This window comes from Chelmon rostratus, chromosome 13, assembly GCF_017976325.1.
Source record: "Chelmon rostratus isolate fCheRos1 chromosome 13, fCheRos1.pri, whole genome shotgun sequence".
In the NCBI taxonomy this organism is placed as follows: Eukaryota; Metazoa; Chordata; class Actinopteri; order Chaetodontiformes; family Chaetodontidae; genus Chelmon; species Chelmon rostratus.
The window spans coordinates 19774769-19799698 of record NC_055670.1 but is presented as its reverse complement, the minus strand read 5'-3'; the positions used below and the strand labels follow the sequence as shown (position 1 = coordinate 19799698).

Genomic DNA, 24930 nt, shown 5'->3' with positions numbered 1-24930 from the left:
GAGAGGAGAGATGAATATTTTTATGTTGTGAAGTTGACAAAATGAATTTCCACTCATCATCAGTCCAAAGTCAAAGGGTACTTTCAAACAAAAACAAGAATCATACCCACATTCGGTGCATTAACTAATAGGCTGTTATTGTGAAAACGCAATGCTGCTTATCATAAGATAAATTAAAGACAAAGAAACTGAATAAATGCAAATGTTAATGTGTCTGCAAGGAGTAGACTTTATACAGCCAAGCTTTTCACAGCTACAGCATCAAGAACTTAACTTAAGACAATTTTGATAAGATTTAGAAGATTTTTAAAAAACTTTTTTGAGCTATTTTCTTCAAAAGATATAACACGTTGTGCCAATGATGAGATACAGCAGAACATGTTTTGTTGAACAGATGCCATATTTGGCACAATGTCAACTCCATGGAAACTCACGTACGTCTACCATTTTTAGCTTGTTAAAAAGAATAACACAGTCTTATGACTGATGGTCAATGGGGGAATATAAATTAAAACAACGGGCAAGAAAGTATGAAACCTAAAATATTCCCCATGTACATGAACCTGAAGGGATTTAATTTCTACTTCTTTTAATTGCCCAAACGCATCAGCTAGCACAGTCTGAGACATTCATGTGTGTGTCCATATCTGTTGATTACACACTGTTGCAGGGTCATCAGAGAGCTCTCTCCTAAATGTTGTTTTCGGAGATGTGACAGTGCACCGCTCCATGTATTCATTAGGTCTGCGAGAAGCCGATCCCTTCCTTTAACATCCCTTCAGTGAACACACTGGTGTCTGCGCGTCCAAATGGCCAATAAACGGCTGATTTGCAGATTTCTGTATGCATGTAGGTAACATATGATCGTGTCTCCCTCTTCACATCTCACCAGCCCACTGCATAAAATCATCATTTAACGGAAGCTGATGGATGAGGCACACCGCACTACTGCCTGTGCTGCTGCTGGAGCTTGAAGAAATGTGAAATGCCGAGAAAACACAGCAGAAAGCTCTGAAAATAAATAACATTTATTATTGGAGGTATTATTATGATCTGTGTGGTGCTCTGCCAATCCTCAAATCTACCATCTCCATTCATAGGGCCCATCAATCCATATACACATTAAGGACATTGTCATGTTAGCCTTTATAGTTCCACTGGGAATAAAATGAGAAAGGTGGTGGTGAGAGTGGAGGAAAGCTCTAAATGAGTGGGCTACTCAGAACACATGCCAAATGATATTTGTAAGGTCAAATATTGATTGTCACAAAATGGACCCACGGTGCTCTTAAGACTGGCTGGGGGGTATGGATTACATGAAACCTCTTAATCAATTCAACTCTTCAAAAAAAGGCAATGAAAGAGGGATAAACAGATTGAAGACAAAGGACAGAAATGAGAAACAGATGAAGGAGACAGATAAAGAAATAAAGGGACTAACACAGGAAACAATCATCAGTGAGATACAAAGAAAAAACGTACAAATTGCAAGGTGCGACAAAAATTAAGACAAAACACAGAAAAAAACAGCAGAAACAATTGGAAAGAGAAAGCAACACCTTCCCTGTTAAAACAGAAGCAGACCTGTCAAGACACAAATCCAGAGATGATCTGGTGAAAATGGGTATATGCTGACCATGTCCAGCGGTACATTAAAACACATACCAATTACTATCTATGGACAAACAGTGCTACTAATCTGTCCATATGCCTGTAGGCTTTCAAAGATCAATACGTTTTTACCAGACTGGTTCTGGCAGAATTCAATATAAATTTTGGATCACCTAGTAATCTCCACGATCCACTGTTTCCCTGCAGTAATATTACTGTATAAAATAGACTTCTGTGTGTCTATGTGTGCCTGTGGTATGTGACTGAATATTGTCTTATATTCATGTTATCAGAATATCAGCTAATATCTTAAATGTTGTCTTTTCCTGAATTTAAAGGCTACATTACAGTCCAGTTACACAGATACTTTTGGGTGTTGTGTGTTCAATAAACAACAAATGCTGCAACATACTTGGTTCTTATTTTCACAAAATTTTACTGACAGTAAAAACTGTATCTTCTATAAGTAAATAAATAAAACATAATTGCATTGCTGTAGTAAAGGTAGGAAAAGCACAGTGTTACTAATAATATTAACAATGGTTCCACTCTATTCAAGCCATGACAGTGTAACAGTGAGCCAGCATGTACAATACCAGGACCATAAAAGAGAAGCAGCTAAATGGAATTCAGCCATCATTCATTTTATTATTTACAACTGTGATTTTCCCACTCTGGCATGTCAAAATGTCTTCTGTGTAAAAGCCCTACCTCTTACTCAGTCAAAATAATGCCACCGGTATTTGACACTTGACATTTCTACATCCGTTTCATTCTGCTACAAATTTTAGGCATGATAACAGCTACATGAGTCACGGTAAGTGTACCACTCCAAAAACCACTTCACAACACTGGCAAGGCCTTCCCTATCCATTCCAATGCTGATTACGCATCCTTGCTAATCACTTTTTTTAATTAATTTTGAGCAGTGGTGCTTACAAAAGATACTACACCTCTGTTTTTGAGTTTTAAAGTGTCAAACATCATGAGAGCTGGTGGCTAATAGTGACAAGTAAAGAAAATTGGCAGTACAGAGACAGCTAAATCAAAAAAGTCAATTTAAAAGTAAAAAAAAAAAAAAAAATCAAGACATGGAAAGGGGCGAAGGTAATTGACATAAAGGAATGTGCTGTAGAAAAAAATATGAGAAAAGACAAGAGACGTGTAGAGACAGAAAAAGACAATGTGGCAGAAACAATGAGGAAGAGACATACAAAGAGACTTAGAGACAATGAGAGAAAAAAGTGTGGTAGAGTCAGAGGTAAGACATGAGACAGTGATAGAGGCCTAAGTCTGGCCTTCTCACTCTGACAGTGATAGTCTCCAGCGCTCCGTTACCTCTAATCTGCCATGACAGTCACACATTACTACTAATCTCTGCTGACAGGCGACCATACTGAAACAGACTACACTTCCTGTCTTAACAGTGTCTGGATCATACAGCTAAGGCCCCTTCACAGCTCCGGAAGGTCAGACAATTCTCCTCTCTGCAGTACACACACAAAAGACAAGACTTTAGCTGTAAGATACATATACGGCATTGTGAAATTAGATCTAATGCAAGAGAAAAAGAATATCACTGCAATAATCTAGTGTACAACATTGTGCTTATGATTTTTGATTCAGCGTGGGAGTTCTTGAGCTCAGCAAACTGCTTAACATCCTTCAAGCTGACTGTGAAATTTCAATCATCAAAAACAACAATGGAAAATAATGAAAGATGCAACTTACACTAGATGGAGGAGCACTACCACACTTCATTTGACATATTAATGACATTTTGAAAACAACCTTGACAGATCATGTTTAAATGTCAGGCGCTCAACTGGATGGAAGGCACAGACTGTGCAACAAAGCAGATACAGAGTCTACAATTCATGACTAAAGGAAGTGGAATCTGTGATTAGCTGGCAGCAGGAGGCAGCTGGAAGTCATGCGTAGGTTTTGGCAAACCATAGGCACACACAATCCTTCACCCACAAGGTTTGTAATGTTAAGGCAAAATTAAATTTGGACAAGTTACTGTGACATCTCTAAGCCCTCTCACACATCTATGGGGCCTCGACTGCACAGCCACTTGACTTTGAAATAAGACAGAAAGAGATGAAGGAAGGGAGAGAAAGAGAAACCAGGAAAGAGAGAAAGAAAGATCATTCAGATAGGTCTAGTCCAGGTAACAGTAAGCAGACACAAACATCAGAGTTCCTTCTGCCGCCTGACATTACACACACACTTCCTGTCTTCTCTTTTTTTCCTGCTTCTCCTCATTTGATTCACTTTTATGCCCATCTCATTCTGCATCTGAGAGACAGCGCTGCCAACATTTTAGCTGCCCTCATCTTGTTTTTATCATTGTCCTGCAGAGACTGCCTACCACATCCTGACCTTTATCTGAACTGTAATTCAAAGTTAACATCATTTCACCTGTCCAAAAAACATATGTGGCTCTGCTCTTAAACTAAGAATATACTGTATCCAATAAGCCATTACGTTATGTCAAATGTATTTTTCCATTTATGTTTCACTTACATACTACTCATTTTAGCTGTCTATCCATCCCTTTAAAAGGGTATGTAAGGACTTCACTACTGTCCTTCACCGACTTGGCTCTGCAATCAACCTTACTTCAAATTTCAGCGCCATTGAACCTGTTACATGTTGACCCATTTAAGGAGGTTACACCTAAAATGGGTTTCCCGAAAGACTTTTTTTTACTTCATAAAGTCAGGGGGAGTCATTTGAAACACCAGTTAGACCATGTGTTACTAAACCTTGGCATTCCAAAGTCCCAGAGGCAAAGTATGGATTTCTTCCCCTAATTGCAAGATGCATGGAGAGGGTGAACAGTCAAAGCTCCAGCAATGTTGCTTCTTCATTACCTTGTCAGAGGTGGGGGAAGGACTAGGAATACTTATTTTGTAGTATTTTGTCAGGGACACAGAGCGGTTGTGGCTGCAAGAGTTAACATAGGCCGGCTTGTTTTCATATGCATAATACTTGACAAATGTTAAGGTCATTGCTTTAGAGAGCAGAGAGCTACGACATTAAAACTTTGATCATTGTCCTGTGGCTGGGATGAATATAACTTACACTACGCCTAAGGCGGGGCAAATATATTCTTAATGTGTACACTTGCAAAAAACTTTCTGAAGTATTTACAAATCTTCTGAGAATGAACATAACGTACTAAATAGTACTTTAAAAGATTTAAAAAGTAAACTATATGCTAAACATGTAGCAATGAAGAAGAGCAGACATAAAGAGTTCATTTGATTTTAGGGGTGTGGGCATGTCGACGAAGATGGGAGCTGAACACTACGGACAGAAATATTCAATAAATAAATGAAAAATTACTCACTGGACTTAAGGGCTGAGGAATTGACTTCAATCTCGCCTCCTGCAATTGGCTGGAAGACAGAGAGCTCGGATTGGTAGAGGTCTGGGCTGGGGGTTAGGCTTGTGTTAGCCACACCCCTCTGCTGGGCTTCCTGCTCCTCATACACCGCCATCAGCTGAAAAGATAAAAAACACACACATACAGAATGTAGCTTGTTATTTTTTTTACTTCTTCTGTTATTTTCATCCATTATGAATTTGATCAAAGTGGAACAGCAGGAATTCTGTTGAAAGATGCTTAGATACAGTAACTCCACCCACAGTCACTCCAGGTTTTCTATTTGCTATTCCATGTTTGCTTTCCACTTACACTGAAAGAAAACCACTTTGCCCCATTCAGTTTCATTACAAGGTACAATGCGAAGAAAAACTTAGAGGAAACATGAATGCACACGAAGTACAGGAAAAAAATTCTAACAGATGTCACCAGATTCAGATCCACCCTAAACAGTGCAACAAAGAGACAGACATGTCTTACAAAACTTAAAAATGTTCAAACTTGAGCAGTACCTAGCAGTTAGAAACAGGTGTTTAATTACGGTTGGAGAATGCACAAAGACGCAGCTAAAGGACAATCCTGGGAAAAACTATAATACACCCACCTGGTCAGGTTTCTTGAAGTAAAAAAAAAACTGTGTTTAGAAAGTTGTGTGTTGCTTTGTTTCTACCTGCACACAGTTTTTGTGTTACCTTGTGAATGAGGACGCGACAGAGGACGTCCAAGGAGCCCAGCATTCCTGTGACAGAGTGTGTGTCTACTGCTGAACACCTGCCTCCATTCGTGTCTCCCCTTTGCACGTGTGCGACACCCTGCTAGATCTAACTGTGTTATATAGTGGAATCCCTATCTATTGAGTATTGCACTGAGTCTGCGTTTAGCGTAACATAGCACAGAGCCTGTCAACACAGTGTTCTAGGGGCCTCCACGTAAAAGCTGAATAGACCTGTGTGTGCATGGGTGTGTGTATCCGTACGTATGTGTTTTTTCGTGTCTATAGTGGCCAAGAGTAAAGAAAGGGGACTTTACCAGTAAAGCCAGAGGCTTCCTGCTACACTGGAACCCACAAGTGTGCAATATACAGACATGAGCATACACATGCATGCTACTACCAGGCACAAACTATATAAAAGCATGCACATTATTGCGCACACAGATGTGAGTTGGCTGTCTCTGCACAGAAAGCAAAAAATAACTAAGCAAACAAAAATGTAATTCTGAAACACAAAGTGATGCCAACACTTTAGCATTAAAGCTTACACAGGTGCTGGTATAAAAAATCCAGTGACGGCATCTTGATGATTAAAGCAGCTTTTCGCTTGAAGTTTCTTCACTACGTTTTTTTGAAAAACTAGGCTCTCGTTTCTCTCTCTCTCTCTGTCTTTCAATGTTGAAGGAATTATTCTTGAAGGCTTCACCCTGATCTAATGTGACTTCGTTGGTGCCTCATTTGTACATCTCTTTGAAAAAAATAAATGTAAATGTAAAAGCTCCATAGTGATACTGAAACATTCAGTTAAGCCAGATAATTACACAAATGTTCAAGCTTTTTACCATTTTTGAGCCACGCAGTCTTTTAATATTAATAGCTAAATGCAGAAAGGAAAAACCTCTGTGTCCTTTCTTATGTTTTGTAGCTATACATGACTGAAATCACATGTAAATGTAGTAAAACTAATCTTGCATCTTCCATGATCCTGCTGGATTTACAAAACACTATTCCTTTCCTTTATATACTTCTGATTCCATTATGTCCATGTTTGGTGCAAACCTTTTACAGCTATTGTCCAGCAGCTACCTGCAGGGATGGCAATTTAAGCAGACAAGAAAAGGGGGCATATAGAGGAGGAGAAAAAAATACACACATTTAATATAAATAGCTTACATTCTTGTTTAGATTCAATAAATCTGTCTGTTTGGAAGAGCAGAGCTATTAGAAGACTAACACACACACACACACACACACACACACACACACACACACACACACACACAGACACACAGACAGAGGGGAGGCAAAGATTCTTAAAAAAGAACATCAGAAAGAATGACAGGAAGAAAAATGGGGAGACAAATTCAACAAAGTCTTGCTGAGTCTCTTAAAAAGCAGACTTGGAGAGAAAGGAAAGACAGCCAGATGAGAGAGGGGAGGACTTTGCCTCTGTTTACTTCGACAGGGGATTCAAAGACCTGCCAAACAAAATGACACTGCAGCCTGAGTATGAGAGGTAGAGAGGGGTGAGAGCGACAGAAAGGTGAGACTGCAAAGAGCGAAGCACAGAGTAAAAGAGAGAAATGGCCACTGGGAATGTGACAAACAAGCTGAGAGAGAATAATAATGTTAATAATAAGGGGGACCAGCAGATGTGCTGTACCGTAAAAACCTTTGAGATGTCAGAAAGTAAGAGCAAAAAGCAGACCTGAAACTTAAGATTGTGTGAGAGTGTCAGTGTGTCAAGTGACAATGTGCAATGATGTGTCCACTTTCAGGAAACTGAAACGTTACATGCAGCCCACTCTGTCTCTGTTCCTGTTGCCACAACCCTGTTTTTCCTGACCTCAAGAATGATTTTGTGTAAGTTTATAAGCTGTTTCCAGGTACAGTAGACACCAAATGTTATTCAGCATTCAGTAAGTAATGAGTTAATCGTTTTGCAACTGAGTGCTGCTACCGGTGTGTGTCTCAGTTATGCTCTTATATATATAACATTTAACCTTCTCATCAGCTATCCTGTCAACAACCTCGACAGACTCAAACATGCATGTGATTTTGTTCTGTTCTTCAGTTCCAGCTTACTGTCAAAACACACATTTTACTTTGATCGTGCTGCTGACAACTTCATGTAGTAATGCCTTTATCCATCAGTGAGCTTGAATACCTGAGTACCAAATCGCATCTGAGTAAGGAATCAGGCTTCATTTTGTCTTTGAGTTTGAGAAGAAGATAAAAAATGACTAACTATGGCACAAACCATATGAAGTGTGGTTTGTTGTGTTATTTCACTGTGATTCTTAGTTCAAGTGAAAAACAACATAAAATCGTCTCCCCTACTTTTAGGGAGGTCAGAGGTCACGTTCAACCACCAATGGCAATACTGTAGCTAGTTGAGTTTGGTTTAATCCAAATGTATGGACTTCACCACTATTGCAGACTTTGGGGGCACATTTCACAGAAGTCTGCAAGTACTGAGGGCTGTCCAAACCCACATTTCATCCTGTCCACAAGGGGCCTCAAACGGACTTTCTGCAGACCTCCAGAGAGTCCACTTGGGGTGCAGACTTCACCAGACTTTACCAATATAATACGGACATGACACTGGAGGTCTTCAACTATCAACCAAAAAAAACAAAATAACTTATCATGAATGTATAAAATAATTACTTCATTAAACTTTATCTGAATCACATAGGCCAAAAATAATATTCAACTACATCAAGATACAGAAATACATAGAAGTGTAGGCTATAGAGGTAATCAAAATGCATTTTATTATTGGAGCTTTTAGACCTGTCTTTCAGCAGACTTGACATGATGACTGTGAACACAACACTGTACGTACAACTGAAGTCTGCGAGGGCGCAGTCCAGAAGTAGCAAGGGTGGACTAGTTCAAGGACATTTCACAGCAGGCACTCTACTAACATGAAATGCTACACAATAAATTTATCATGATGTTTTACTTTCTTTAGCATTACAAAGAGACCAGTGGATCCCAAATTAAAAAAAAGTTTGAGACTTATGCTCACTGAGTGCTATTATGCTCTGCCAAATTACAAAAACGTCCATAACCCATTTGGTTGTCAATTACAGATTGATTTAGCTAATCTTTAATTAAAAGCAAACATAGAAACCCAGAAATTAAATAATACAGCGAGCAAAATCCCCCCTAAAGTTACTTCTAAGCTCTCTTACAATCTTTTCTCTACTCCACATATTTATCGATACTGTGTGGTCAATACGAGGTGTATACTGGTTACCTAGGCCAACAGGAGGCTAGTGGTAGGCAACTTTGTGTGAGTGTTGTTGGACTGCCTGACTTGAGATCTTTGGTCAATGAAAGGTCTGACCTAACAAGCAAAATCAAACACTTGCACCCAGACACAAATACACAGATGTGTGTCACATTGGTACAGTTTTTGAGTTCTAAGTCTCAAATGCTTGTGAAATAGGGTTAAATCTGAAAGTTACACATCTTTCAAAAATCTATTCTTTTTAACTTGCAGTTTGCAACTTAGGCTGCAAGTAGCGATGTTTTAGTCTAGGTTGTCTTGGAAGACATCAAATGGGCTACGGATTGGGGACAGCAAATGTGTCAGGGTGGCCCAGCCCCTCTGTGATTGCTGGAACCACTTCTTTTTGACAAGGCATCTGATTGCAGATGGTAGTAATGATGATGATGATGATGTAACTCGCAGCTGGTTTTCCAGGTTTAGGTGAGTCAGCCTGGAATATGCAGTGTTTCCTCTATCCAGCTGCATTTGCCACAGTTTTAATTTCACTTCAAATGATATCACTTTTGAAAGCAGAGGGCTGAGATGCTGGCTGGCTGAGAGCTACTTGGTAACGGCCAACATGAAGGCCAAATCACACAGATTGCTATCATTGCTATGCAAGTTTCCACACCAGGTCGTGATTTATCTCTATTAATTATTCCAGACAAACTGACACTTTGGAACAATTATCCTTTGTCCAAAGCTAGCATCTCCGCAGCAGCAACAAGGCTCTCATTCATAAATCCTCCTTCTGAATAAGGTTTCAGCTTTTTAGCTATTAGCTCGCTCACCACAAAACTTGCCTGCAGAACACTGTGAACAACACTTGTGAAAGCTGCTTGTTGGCCATCCAAACTCCACCAAAGAGCATTGACTTTATCCAAGAATATTTGTCCATCCAGTTTATCCTGTATTGACGTGATGTCAACCACCACTAACGTGTTGCAGTCAGGGTCTGATTGGAAGAATATGTTAGTCTGCTATTTTACATTATTTTCTTTATGGCTGGAAAAATGTAATTGCTTTCTTGTATTTATGAATTGCCTCTGAAAGTTTGTGTGTGTGTGTGTGCGTTGGTGCTTGTATGTGTGTCTGTTTGTGTTGTGTTGTGTTGTGTTGGGGGGAGAGCAGATGGAGAAGTGCAGAGCTGGTTCCTTTCCTTTTATTAAAATTAAAAGAGCACATGAAATTGGTAGGTAGATTAATAGCACTTCAGGATTTAAGTGCATTACAGTGTTCACAGACATACACACACATTGCCATCTTTTTCCACATCATACCCTTTATAATTGGGTCGATTAGGGTCTGATTGATTGGTTTGGAGTGGATCAATAAAATGCTACCATCAACCAAATGCATGAGCATATACACAGCTCACAGACAATAAGCACACACACACTCTTTCCCTCACACACACAAAACAGTCTTTAAATAAACTTAAGCTATCTGTACACCATTGAGCTTTGATTTCCACTCATGACCACTTACCATAAAAAAAATCTATGATGTTTAAGCGTGTGTATGTGTGTCCATGTGCGGACTTAGGCATCTTATGCAGTCAGCAGTATCCGTAGGAATGATCAATCCATCACAATACCCTTCACAATAAACTGAAGGGGTGAGGTGGCCACATGTGATGGTACCTTTCCATCACATGTGCAGGATGTGTATGTGTGTGTGTGTGCATGTGTGCGTGCGTGCGTGCGTGCATGTGTGTAGTTCTGTGCACACTCATGCTGTCTTATGCAGATTATTTTATAGGCTGGCTCAATTGGTTTTGGGTGTGATACATTAGAGGATTGAGGGAAGGCATGATGGTGTACTAAAATAACAATTTTCTATTTTTCTCCCTGCAAATATGCTAATTTACTGCCAACTGTGCTATTCCAGCTTTTTGTGTAGCTTTTTCATTAAAAAGGAATGTTATTAATGAACTGCAATGATCTGGATATGACATTAAATTCAGGATAATAAATGCGTCTTCCAGGTTCAAAATCACAAAGCTCATACTCTGATGCAACTGTTCCTCATAAGAAAGAGACTGGGTTTGATCACTCAGTGACACACACGCTCGCACACACACACACACACACACACACACACACACACACACACACACACACACACACACAATGACAGTGGATAGACTGACAGCACCACCTAGCTCTACACAACAGAAGCTACATCTGAAGTACACCTTGAAGCTTCCACACCTTGCTGTTACTGTGCCATCCATGTGCTTCCTAAGTAAACAAAAAAATAGTTTTCTGCCCATGACAAGCAAAGAAAGAAAAAGACAAGTTGCTTCAATTTCTTTGTTATTATCTGCCTGTATACCTGTCTGCCTCTCTAAGCTCAAATGAAAAAAAAATAAGAAAAGCTATATGGAAAAGCAAGGGCTCCGTGCATTATGGAGCATGTACAATGATTTAAACTCCACTCTGTCTAAACTTTACTACGGTACTCCACTCAACAAGTGAGACACTTTCTATCAGCATGTTGTCGTACCCCTCTCCGTCCCTTTGATGCAATGCCAAAGTAAAAAAACAAAAGGCCTGTGCAGGGCTGGCAAGATAAGGTCACACAGGCGGGCATACGTGCACTCTGTAAAGCTAGCATGAGAAGTAATTTTTTAAAAGCCTTGCACATTTCCATGTGATGCACATAAAAATAATTGTGCAGATCACAAAGAGAATTTGAATGAACCCTGAGGCAGGTCAGCTCTTCTATGCTAGGCTATGTACAAGTTGGCCTTTTCGTCTTTCATCAGCAAATATTCCTGCTTAGCCCTGTTTTCCCCTCTGGCTTCACTTTGCCTCCTCTCTTTAACTTCCTCTCTTTTTCTCTCCCTTCTCCTGCCTTTCCTCTTTTCCAGTTGCCTCCTTTCCTCATGATTTAGCTTTCTCTCATTTACTCTGCCTCCTTTTGCTTCTTTTTCTCTGCTGCTCCTGTTCTTCCTCCTCCTCTCTGTCCTTCTCTCCCCTCTGACTTGTAGTGGATCCTTACAAATCAGCTGATGTAAATCATCATGTTCCAGCACTTTGCTCTATTGGATACACCCACAAAGCAACAAAGAGTTTATCGATTAACACACGAATGTGATACACCCACGTTCACTCTCTCAGTCTCGATACTCTTAATCTCACTATTTTCACTTCATGATTTTTTCTTCTTCTCCTTCTTTTCCTTTCTTTCCTGTTTTATTCTCTTGCAATCTCTAAAGAGTCATATGTGAACAACAACAGATTTATGTACAGATTGAAAAAGGGATGCTGTAAAAGCATTCACATACAGACTGCACAAAAGGACAGGGACAAAAACATCCACTCACACACACAAACACACACATATCTCTGACTATGACCTCTCTGCTGCAGTCAATCCATTGCCATGGCAATCAATAATCAGGATGGTGTTGTCTCCGTATGGAGAATATGGATGAATGAAATTCACCTGCTCAGCAGTTTAAAGTGTTTGTGTGTGTGTGCGTGTGTGCTGACCCTCTATTGATCTCCACTCACTTTACCTCTCAGCAGAGCATGAGAAATCCAGACAAGACAGACAGGAAGAAAGAGATTAATGGGGGACAGAAATACTGTGAAGAATGAGAAACAGACAGAAAGACAGAAAGCGAGAGAGACGGAAAAAAAAAGAGAGGGGTTCCATCCACCTGTTTTATGCACATTTTCAATTTGCACGTACAAAAACATGAGGGGAAATATCAAAAAAAGAAAAAAATTAAATATCGGAACATTGCAAAAACGTTTTTACACTTGGCTGAGGCAGAAAGGTTGGCGTATTGATAAAGGCAAAATGTGACAAAGGTCAGTGGAAACAGAGTTGGCAAATTAATCATGACATACATGAAGAATGTGACTTTAACAAAAAACATCAGCAGAGGAGACTGAAACATCAGATCTGTGCATGCAAATGGTTAGGGGTAAAAAAATAAAAGGTGAGAACACTGCATGGATAGAGATAACTAGGTACAACTCTAGGGGTACAACCACGGCATGACCCCCTTAAAGAAGATTTTGTCCTTTTTATTGATTGAATGCATCGATCTGGCCACTCTGAAGAGACAATTGAAAGATGTGTTTAACTTTAAAATAATTATTTACCCATATATTGGAGCAGCAGGTCAAATATAACAGGCATAAAGAAACTGCAAAAAAGACCACCTCATTCCTAAAGCCTGTACAAGACAAAACAAGATCACAGAGAGTATTTTTGAAAATCACCTAGTATTATTCTCTGTTATAATCACAGTATTCTATTGCATTTTGGGGGATACAAATTAATGAAAAAGACAGCAAAACACATTCTCCTAATTCTTTCATTCTGAAAATAACAGAAGAAGCAACACAAAACATTATACTGCAACATCTAGCATTATCTATACTACTGTACCTTTTCCTCTTAGCCTACACCGAGAGAGAGTCCAGGCTTTAAAATCAAAGATTTATTAAAAATAGAAGACTAAGGCTACTGTGAGCCATGGCCAAACCAAACACTGCTAGTAAAAATATTTTCCAAAAGAGCAATCCCACCCATCACTGACTGCACTGAGTATATGATATGTTATACGGTTGGCCTCTGATAATGATTAGTTAAGAGCAAGAGACAAGAGTATTTACAGATATGGCTAGTTTTGACATTAAACTGATGCTAGGGATGTTCAAAAACAGCCCATTAAGCATGCAATTGTGAAAAACATGCAATATGCACAACTTGCTGTCGCATGCTCTCTGCTCCCAGCTCCAACACAACTAGATAGCCAGTCGTCTGCCATAGAACACAACACGTCAGGAGTTATTCCACAGTCTCCACCATATCATCTTAGAAAATCACAGATAGGCTACTGCTACTGTTCCTCTGTGTGAGGTGGTGAGAAGACTGTAATGTTCATCGTATTAATGCATGAAACAAACACAAATGCCATTTGTCCATCATATTTTTAACAGTGTTTTTCAGTTTGACTGCCGCTCATTTATTTACATCATCTTGTTTCTCCCACTTCTTCTGCAATGACATAATCCCACCCGATTGGAGAATTGGTGCCACCTACTACTATTTTTCCATGAACTGACTCCTAATGATCACGTAGCTGCAGTGGATGGAAAGAAGCTTTCATTCACATTTTCTTTTGCCAGTTTTTATAAAATGTAGTTAAATTCTGCGACACATTTGGATGGAAACCCACAGACATTCAGTGCAGACTACTACACACAGACAACAGAGAGAAAGATAAAAATACATACGGAAAGATATTATATAGACATACTATTGAGAGATAGAGGAAGCAGAAATGATTTTAGCTGTCAAAACTAGCAGATCCACCATGAGCACCAGCAGTACAACTGTTCAGTGACTTTGTGAACTTCAGACAGCCAGAACTTCAGTGTTTGTCACACAGCCAAAATATAATGACAACTTCTGTTTCCTCAGTTCCTGCATCCATATTTGCATGTGTGTTTGTGTCCCTGTATTCATACATATATGTATGCTGCATGAGGAAGAATATCTGTGTGTGTGTGTGTGTGTGTGTGTGTGTGTGTGTGTGTGTGTGTGTGTGTTAACCATCTACCACCAACCTCCCTGAGGCTGTGTGGAGACCACACTTGGCCATATGGAACAGCATTATGGAGACACACAGTGGCACAGATGGACACATTCTGTGCAGGCCATATTCTCTATGATCCACCAGTAGCAGTCTGAACGACAGCACTCATAAACCAGGGGAGCCTATTAAACAGAGGAAACTGCAGGCTCCACCCACTGGGAAAAGTGCAGCACATTGTGTAGCAAATCAGTTTTTCAAAGTGGATATATTATAGACAAATTGGGGGGGTGGAATTATTCTCTCATGTTAATGAAAACTCTATAAAAATGAAATGAAAATGGAAAATGCTAAATGTTATAGAAGCAAGAGGGTCTTTCAAATTCTATACACAATGGCTCATGGCCTGATAATGATTACCTTAAAACTCCTGAAACTGCCGTGACATGATCAGAGTGACGGATTGCACAGTGGTGTTACAGAGTGGACATTTAAGTTTGGTTTATCATCAAGTGACTCTTAACGTTACTTAGCGACAGCCGATATGACAAGTCGGCAAAAAGGTTTTTGGTTTTATCGAGCTACAGCATCAGTCGGTACCAGCTAAAAGCTACTCCCTGAATGTTCTGTACAGTGCTCATTGGAAAGAGGGAGGAGAGATCACAGATTCAACTGAATCAGAGTTAAATGAATCTGCTGTGTCAAAACTAGTTCTAAGTACTTTCATTTTCATCTGCATATACAGTGAAATGCTCACACTGCAGAGCTCAGCTATCGTAAAGGTGTTGTAACACTAGCTGGCTGAGGTGGCCAAAACACAGTAGAGTTAAGTAAAGAGAAGATTGGCTTATTAAAATATGTCTGCATCTGCCCCAATACCTATCTTCAGGATTGGCTCAGAACATCAACAGCAACGCGAACCACAGCCTTAAAAATGACGATACAGAAGAATCAACATCTCTCTAAAACAAAAATCAGAAACCAACTGAAACATAGGGATTTAGCATAACAAAATATCACACTTACATGTACATTCCTACAAAAAATAATAAAGAAAAGGAGCAAAACATGCTATAACTCAAGAGTAGGGCAACTAGAGATTGTTTCTTATTATCGATTAATGTGTAGGTTTTTATTTGTTTGTCTTTTTGGGCAATTAGTTAATTATTTGGACTATAAAAAATGAAAATAGTGAATGTCCATTACAGTTTCCCCTAACTCAGGATGATGTTTTCATTAGGTGATGATTTTTCCTTGATAAATAACTTAAATGATTACACAGTTATTGACAATTCATTTTCCACGATCAACTAACCAATGTCAAGAGCCATGTCAACTACACCAGCTCTAAACTCTACTGTATTTAACCATAAAAACAGACCGTGTATTGATTTAAGATGGATCTTTACCAGGTCAAAATACGCTACTTGGCCAAAAGCATGTATACTTGAATGCTACACATATATGTGATTGCTGAAATTAAGGGCATGTTGAAACAGAAAAGACTATTCATTTGTATGCGTAATTACAGTGATGTGTAAAATATTAACGATTTATTGATGCTTAAGTGTGAATCATAGAAGCTGTAAAAGTTGTCAGTGTTCAAACCAATGTCAAGGCTTAGTCTCTCACATCCTCTGATAGCTCATTTATCCAGCCTTGCTTTCCTTCCTCCACTCCTTTCTTTCCAACATCTTATCTCATTCAATTGGCTCTCCACATAACAATGGATGTCTGAGTGGCTTTTGAAGTAGGATTTGCTGTCTGTCAGATGTGACTGATTAGGCTTCACATGCACGCATGCACGCACGCACGCACGCACGCACACGCGCACACGCACACACACACACACACACAGACACACACACACGCTCTCGCTTACATATATGCAAACACAGTTTCACACTCGTATACACATACACGGTGCTCCGATTGTGATTATCTGAGGATTACCATGTCAAAATGCTTGGCAGTAATAACTGTCAGCTGACAGTCCTAAACCTGGATCAATGCACAACACACATATTTCCAATGCAGGAAATTCCAAAAAATGTTTAGGGGGCAACTTTTGTTTAACTGTCTAGAATACTGTCTAGAAAACTGAGACATTTACTAAATTTTAGGGACACTTAAAAAAAGGTAATTTGTAAATAGTATTTTGGTACATAAAGTTGCTGTTTTTAATGTGAAATGAGCACAGATTAAAAGGGTACACAATAATCACCACTTTTTGCCAACTTGATTACAAAAAAAGCATACTATTGCTATTAAAAAGGCAAGTGTGCAAACATCTGTATATATACGGAATAGGATCAGAAACCCAGGAAGCCTTTGTGCCAAAAAGAACAGAGCAAGCAGCTACGAGTACTGTCAAATAAGCCAAAATGACCTTTACTGATGCAGTTCAGGAAATAACTGCAGCTGAATATTTCTGCATGCTTTATTTCACTGCCAAAGGTATATGTACAGTTCATCACACCAGCCGACTTGGCCTGGCCTCTGACAAATATCATAACAGCAGTGTCGTGTGAACAACAGTGCTGTTTGTGCAAGTGTGTGTTAGAGACAGAAGTAGAAATTTAATGAATTGAATACAAATAAAATGATGGGGTAATGTAGGATTAAGATATTGGCCTACACTGGTAAATATATTTAGATATATTCTTTTCTAAATCTTGGGGCAATTTTTGGCCCTCAATCACAGTTTCTAGGTGCATTCTGAGATTTCCTGGGAGATTTTTGCCTGTTTGCCATGTTAATGCCCAATGCTGCATACATTCATGCACATATACATGGAAATACAGAAGAATAAAGAGAATAGATAGTATCACACAGACAACGAGTACACATACTATTAACGCTCTCAAGGGGCCTTTAATAAAACATTTTTGATTTCAAATTGTTCTTTAATAATCCTTATTCCGTCATTCCCCTGTACTTTTAAAGTTAAGAAAATTTAAGCATGTTTGGTTGAAGGTCTCCAGTCTGTTCTACACAACAGAGGATTGTCCCCTTAGCCATTCACATGTCTATAATCTGTAACCACTTTGGGGATTATGGGGTTAATTGTTCAAAGGTTGTCACCTGACCCCCAGACAGCTTATCTGCTTCAGAGCTGAAGGAGAAGAATCAATCTCAACATGTCACCTCAAACCAGTGCAAGGGAAAAAAATGTCTTCAAAACAGGAGTGGCTCTTATAAAGCTACATTGAACATTATAACGCTGACAGGAACAGTATTTATCTCAAAAGTATTTCATCACAGTCGGTCACATTTTCCAGATGTTTATGTTGTGTCATGTTATCTCTGCATGCATGATTAGGCTGATTTGTACATTTTGTCTTTCTTTGTCAAATGTCATTATCTACTACAACTTTGGTTGATGAAACAAATATTACATATCATATCTTCACACAACAACAGCTCTTTGATTATTGACGGTGGACACAAAACTACTGATACTGACAAGTTTCAATATTCAGTCCGTTTTTTAATACTACAGGGGCAGTTAAATGCAGAATTCACTTTTTATTATTATTTTTTATCACCGAAAGTGGTATCTAACTAAATTTCCTTCAGACCATCGTTCCTGTAGCTTTATGACCACTGCACCATATGTGAAGCAGATGAGTTCATGTCTTTTACACATCTTTGAATTTGCGTGGATTTTACATCTCAAGCAAAGGTTTATATGCCAATGCTAAATAGGATAGCCTTGGAATCAAAATATATCGTGCAGATGGGGACTATACAAAATTAAGTGTTTCACAATAAAAATTATAGACTATTGGCAACAATGTTGTGACCTGAAGTTTGACCTAAATTATCTTCCTGATTGGAAGGATCTCTTCCTATGTGGAGCTGTGTAACTTCACTCATTCTATTCATTAGTGTTTGCAGATGTTCCCATTATAAAATGAATGTGTGTGAGTGAGGAAGCTAGCGAGAGGAAGCATGGAGTTAATATGTTAAGGAGTTTAATGGTAATGTGACTGTATTCATGCACAAGCAAAACATGCTATGATTCATGTTAAACATGCGCACTAACATACTGACAAACAATAACTCTCTCCCATGCATGTTAGGCCAAAATGACTCGTTTCTGTGTAATTTTGTTGTCAAGGAGTACATTCAGCCCATGAATCTACCTATAAAGCTAAACTTCTTTCTTAAGTGGTGCCTATGACCACAGAGGACGACCTTTACTTCTATTTCTCATTATTACAATGAAAAGGTGCTGCTGCTGGATGTATCCAACAAGGAGTAATACACGGCTTTGGCAGGAAGTGCCAGGTTGTAAAAATATGCGGACTTTAAAATCTGGACCGTCCTCTGCCAAAAAATGGCCATTGCCTGTGCAAGCAGCTTTTTACAACCCACATTTGCGTTTATTGTTAGGCGATGACCTCAAGTGGCCTCAGTAATTATATGGGAGCAAATGAGGAAGCCAGGTCATGTAGAATAAAGAGCACAAAGTTTGCGTAGGGAGGAGATCACAGTCGATAAAAGGGTCCAAAACAGGACTTTCAACAGAAGAGGTATGTAACTTATGTACGTAACTGAGGTAACTAATGTACATATTTTAACCCAAACCATGATCTTGAACTTAATTGTGACCGTTTCATAACATTAACCATGTGACAACGAAGGTCCAGTACGCCTGTCACTGGTGCCCTCCAACACTCAGATAAGTCATTTTGGGAGTCATTAGCAAAATACCTATTCTGTCATTTAGGTGTGAGGTTGTGTTGTTAAAACCTGTGCTTCTAGGTCGCAGAAAAAGGTACCTCTGCTAATTACATATGTAAATACAGCAGAACAAAGAATTTTGTGGTAAGTTATTGTCTTGCCAAGATTAAGCTGACAAACATTCATTTAGATTCAGGGTTAAGTGACTTTCCAACTGTTTACCAAAAGGGAAACCTAAAAAAAAGCCTCTGAACTCTTATCAGCTTACCTAATACCATTTATCTCTGATCCTGACAGACTCTTATTCTTTTACTTCGTTTCTCCAACCCCTCCATCATACTGTCTTACCTCCAACTCCTCAAGGTGAATGACAGAAATTATGCGACACCTACTCAGAGAACTCATGATCTGTGTGCGAGTGTGTGTGTGTGTGTAGGGGTTAGGCAATTAAATGAAGCTGTTATCATCACTCACACACATTCAGGGACAGGTTCACTCTTTATAAAGCTCTCACCGCCCAGCGCATTACTCTGTCAATGTATGTAAATCTTTCTGCTAACTGCTGGTAGCTTTGTGCGCGTGTGCGTGTGGCAAAAACACACATAAATCTCTCTGAACACATGCACAAAGAGCACGCACACACATCACAGACTGCTTTTCTTTCTAAAAGGCTGACATGAGAGGAGGTCTTCTAACATTTCTATGATTGAGGTGAAGAGTAAAGCTCATAGCCAACACAGAGTGATTACATTAATCTTCCTAACAGATCATATCTTCTATTCACAAGACTATGAATCAAATCCATCTTGACGCTAAATGATGGGTACTTAAAGGGACAATCCACCTTGATACACATTACACACTGCCAAAATCACAGCTGCAAAGGTCTCTAGATGAAGTTCCAGATTATCCTAAACTCACTGTGGTTGATTTCAACATATTTTTTGAGGTTTGTTGCAGCAAAATGCAAAATACCTTCAAACACTTAAACAGCCATGACTTGAGGCTTTTAAGTCATTGGATCAAGCAGCCCATTATGCTGCTCAGTGCAGCCAGAGTGAACTACAGAATGAGACACGCAGGTCTTCAGAGGATCCATGTGAGGGTTTTAAGGGCTGATTTCCATCCACACAAATCTGCATGCTGTCACAATCTCATATGATTTGACCGTTCTCATACACCAAAAAAGAATAATTCAGAGTTAGATTAGTGCTTCTGATTTCTCGTGTCAACAGCAACCAGTGTCTTTCACTTTCTATGAGGAATTTTGGATTCTGTCTCTTTTTAACTCAATACATTAAAGCTTAAGTCAAACAATTTATTTACATATGAACTAGCTTTACATGGTTACAATTTTTTATCAATTTATTTTGGTCATTGTGTATTTCCACATGAATTAATTCAACATATATACATGAAGAGCATTTAAACTTTTTTTTTCTGACTGAAAGCAATGGCAGAGGATGATGTGCTGCCTTGGCCTCGTGATTTGGAGCCCACAAAATAGGTAGTAATCAGAAACTTCACACCATCAGTCCAAACACAAAGCTTCTTTTCATAATCCCTAAAAATGTGATTAAGTCCTGCATATTTGTAACACATGTTTGTAGTTCTTGTAAGCAGAGAAGAGAGGGACAAAAAGAGAAAGAACACGCAATGAATGAGGGCTCAAAATGTGAGCCACTACTCTGGGGTTTTTGTTTTTTGCTTTTCCCTTTTACTATTCTGTCCATAACATTTGGTTTTGCCATGCGTGCCCACACACAGGCGTATGATGGACCAATTCTTAGTCATCTGGTCATTTAGCTAGTCTATCCCTGACAAACCCCACATTCAGGCACTTCATTAAGATAATTCATCAGCACAGTGAATCCATGAGGAGGTGGACTTCATAACAATAACAATTAGTAACACACACACACACAATTTCATGCAGTACTGTGCATCCATCTATTCTAGGTGGGTCCCAGGTGCAGCTGAGTTTCTTTAATTAAGAGCCGAGGTCCATGAAGACTACAGGATTCATCGTTTATTATATTCATAATTAACCCTTTCGTTTTCACTCTCTCTACCTCTCTCTTTGTTTCATTTCAGTCACGCTGTTAACCCCTTCTCTATCACTTCAAATCAATCATCCATATCCTACTAGTTGGCTGCCTCATGCTATCACATCGTGCCCATCTCACACATTGTCACCATTAACCCCACATTTGTCTTTATTTCACTGTCTCTTCGGCAATTCTTTAATTTCCAGCCTCCCTCTGTCTTTCATTTCATTCACTCTAGCAATTAACCCCTTTCTCTTCTGCACCTCCCACTTCTCCTCTTTTTATATGCTCTTACAAATTGCACCTATCTGTCTCGTTCTTACTCTCTTAATGCTCTTGTTCCCGTCATCTCTCTCTCTCTCTCTTGTTCTCTCGCTCTCTCTCGATCTCTGTCTCATCGTTTTCCTCCCTCACAGACGCCATTACTCAATTAACCCCCCAGTTCATGGTTAAGGGTCAACATATGTATCAGGTCTAGATCACGTCTGTGTGTGCCTTTGACAAATGAAGAGTCCACACACACACACACGAACACACACGTGAACATACACACAAACACACACATGAACACGCGCACACCTACACACACTGAGGTGTGACTCCAAAATTATTGGATTCATTAGAGGAAAGGGTGAAAGAAAGAAGTGCATGGTGAAGGGGATGGAAGGGGGCATGAGGAAGCGGATGAGTGGCGGCCAAGGCATCGCTAAGTACCGGTTGAGGAATCAGGACATGGTGAGAGAAGAGCTATGTTCAATGAAAATCTATCAAAGAGAGAAGCCAAGGCAGCACAAACAGCCAGGAAAGAGTTGACATGGAGGAGGAAGAGAGCACAGAGCAAATGAGTGTAGAGAGGTTAACTGCTGTCAGTATGGAGAGCTGAGGTGGAGGATGGGTAGAGCACAGGGATGAGGTGAAGGTGAGATGGAGCATTTCAGTTCATTATGGTGAAATGTTGTCTCCTCTTTATCCTGTCATAATAAGCAACCTCTCTACGTAACAGAGATAATGATACATGAGTCCAGCCTGAACGACCTTTATGAAAAATTTCCATTAATTGGAAGACACTTGCAGTGAAACCACATGTACCTTAAAACACTGGTTTATTGTAATGTTAAACGCTGTTGCAGTAACACAGCAATAATTTAGGATATTTTGAAATTTTTCATTCTTTGATGAATGAAGACATCCATTTACTAGATATAATATTTTATGAGCAGCTCATTGATAACCCAATTAGACAAAGGGTAAAGGAAGCATTGGTAAACCCGCTGCAAGCACACGCAGCACTGTTACCATACTAGCTGTACAGGTTGCTGCATACACATTTTAGCATGCATTTGAATTGGCCTCTATTTTCCTGCATTAGATGTAGCACTTCAGTCATTATATTATACTATATACTATACAGTTTTGTTTTTTTTGTCTTTTCTATCAATTAGTAACTAAAAAAGCAAGATACGCAATTCTGTTTGAAATGAGACTGCGCTGATGAATCAACTGTATCAGCCAGTTTAACATGCTGAGTGGACGTCCAAGCCTTCAAGGAATTATACTGATCGACTTATATGCATGCGTGTGTGCAACTATACACATGCATACACACACCCACAGACACAAAGACAAGAATGTGTGCATTTAGCAGATGGCTGGTGGTTAAGAGAGTGTGAATGATAAAATCTCCCCACTATTCCATCGCCTTGTCCATTATTCCACTCCACTGCCTCTGAAGAGTGTGAGGGTGTGAGTGTGTGTATGTGTGCATGTGTGTGTGTGTGTGTGTGTGTCAGCCAAAGCATATTTGTGTGTGGACTTTTTAGCGTGCATTTTCATCTCCATGTATCTGTGTCTAAGTGAAACAATCTACTCACTTCACTTGTGTCGTAAATGAACAATATTAAAATTAAACCATTAAATTACAACATAAAAACAGCCATTTAATTGAGTTTTGCTCTATTCTGATTTTATTGTTTCTACCCATCATGTGTGACAGGTTGTAAGCAATCAAACTAATGGAACATTACGAACCTATTCAGAATGTGCCACACGAGTTATATTGTATTACCCATCTGTGTGTGTGATCAAGTGAAACATGTCTGTAACATATGAGGCTATGCAGCATTAAAGGTTACGTTTGAAGTAATCGTGTTCATTATGAGTTATGTGGTGCGTGTGTAAAAGAGAAAGACATACAGATGGAGGTGATGGGTGTTAGCAGCATTCTGACAGATGATTCACTGGAATCACACAAACACACACACATAAAGAGCTCATCACACACACCAATAACTATGCCTATAATATGCACACATGAAGTACACATGGTAAAATCCCCATTAGAGGTTAGTGACAAATGAGATTTAAGATTAAAGAGGGCACTATCCTGGTCTGACTGCAGCCAACACACCCTCAATGACTCACACACAATCATGGTTATTATCTTATCTTTCATAATGGACACCTGTTCAAACCTCAATCACGAATATATTCCCTTTCACCCTATCAAAAACATAGAGGAGGATATTCATCATACAGATTGACACTGTAAATCAGTGCTGAAGATATAATCTAGTGAGTCATACATCACTAAAAGCTGATAATTCAGCAACACACGTACCTATAGCACAGTATGCACATACAGTGAAGGGCGCTATTTTAATAAATGTTTTATATATTTATATATATATATACACACACACACACACACACACACACATTCAATGTGGACTGATCAGTATACTGCAATTTACCAATGAGGCCATAGCCTCATCAAATATAATTCACTATATGGCTGATAGCAGATATCTCAGCTACTGTGGAAAGATAAGGTTTATGGTCCCTCTACCCTTCTCAAGGACTACCAGATGCACTTTCTCTCTCTATCACACACACACACAAATGCGCACAGACACTCTCCAACCATGAATGAAAAATAAAACATACGATTACTATATAATGAAAAGCGTAAGGCTACATTAAAAAAAAGACAAAGGAACGATATATGAGTCACACATACGGTGGACAGACAGAAGAGTTTATGGCCCTTGTACCCTCTTGAAGGACTGGGAAGAGGAAGTACACACATTCAAACATACTACATTGAAACAAAAAGAAAAAAAGTGGTGACAAAAACCGAAAGGGTTGGTATGACACTGGCTGACATTGTGCTACAGTGTCATATCATGCTGTGATGTTGTTTGTTGGAAAAAAAATACAATTATTATATTATTACTTTATTACCATAATTTCAACATTTGAAAAGACGTGGCACTTTAAGATCAGAAAAGAGTTGGACAGGTATCCCACTTGGTGTCAGAAAGTTAAACTTCAGTCTTGTTGCTTCCCATTCTTAACTTATACTGTCTTTCATTTTAGCCAAAGGGATCATTTAGTTGCTTTCAATGACTTGTATTGTTTCTTAAAAGCCAGACACAATTTAGCTGCTCTCAAAAACAGACCAAGACAGGCAAAATTACAATTCACACTGGACCCACCTATTCCATTGCCACCAAAGCTACACACCAGTGGAACACACATCTCACCACTTCACCACACACAACCCACACACCCACATACCACAATATCCAGCAAAGAAAACCTGTGCAATGCGTGAAAGCAATAAGCAGCACTGCTTTC

At 39.2% G+C, this 24930-nt stretch overlaps 1 protein-coding gene across 3 annotated transcripts in view; it reads right to left on the bottom strand.

Moving 5' to 3' along the window:
* The window catches only part of pard3bb (par-3 family cell polarity regulator beta b), a 205779-nt gene that overhangs the window by 157981 nt on the left and 22868 nt on the right, over nucleotides 1-24930 (bottom strand). For all 3 annotated transcript variants that reach the window (XM_041950832.1, XM_041950834.1, XM_041950833.1), the window contains one exon: nucleotides 4970-5123. In XM_041950832.1, coding sequence (XP_041806766.1) covers nucleotides 4970-5123 — 154 coding nt within the window. The remainder of the gene's footprint in view (nucleotides 1-4969; nucleotides 5124-24930) is intronic.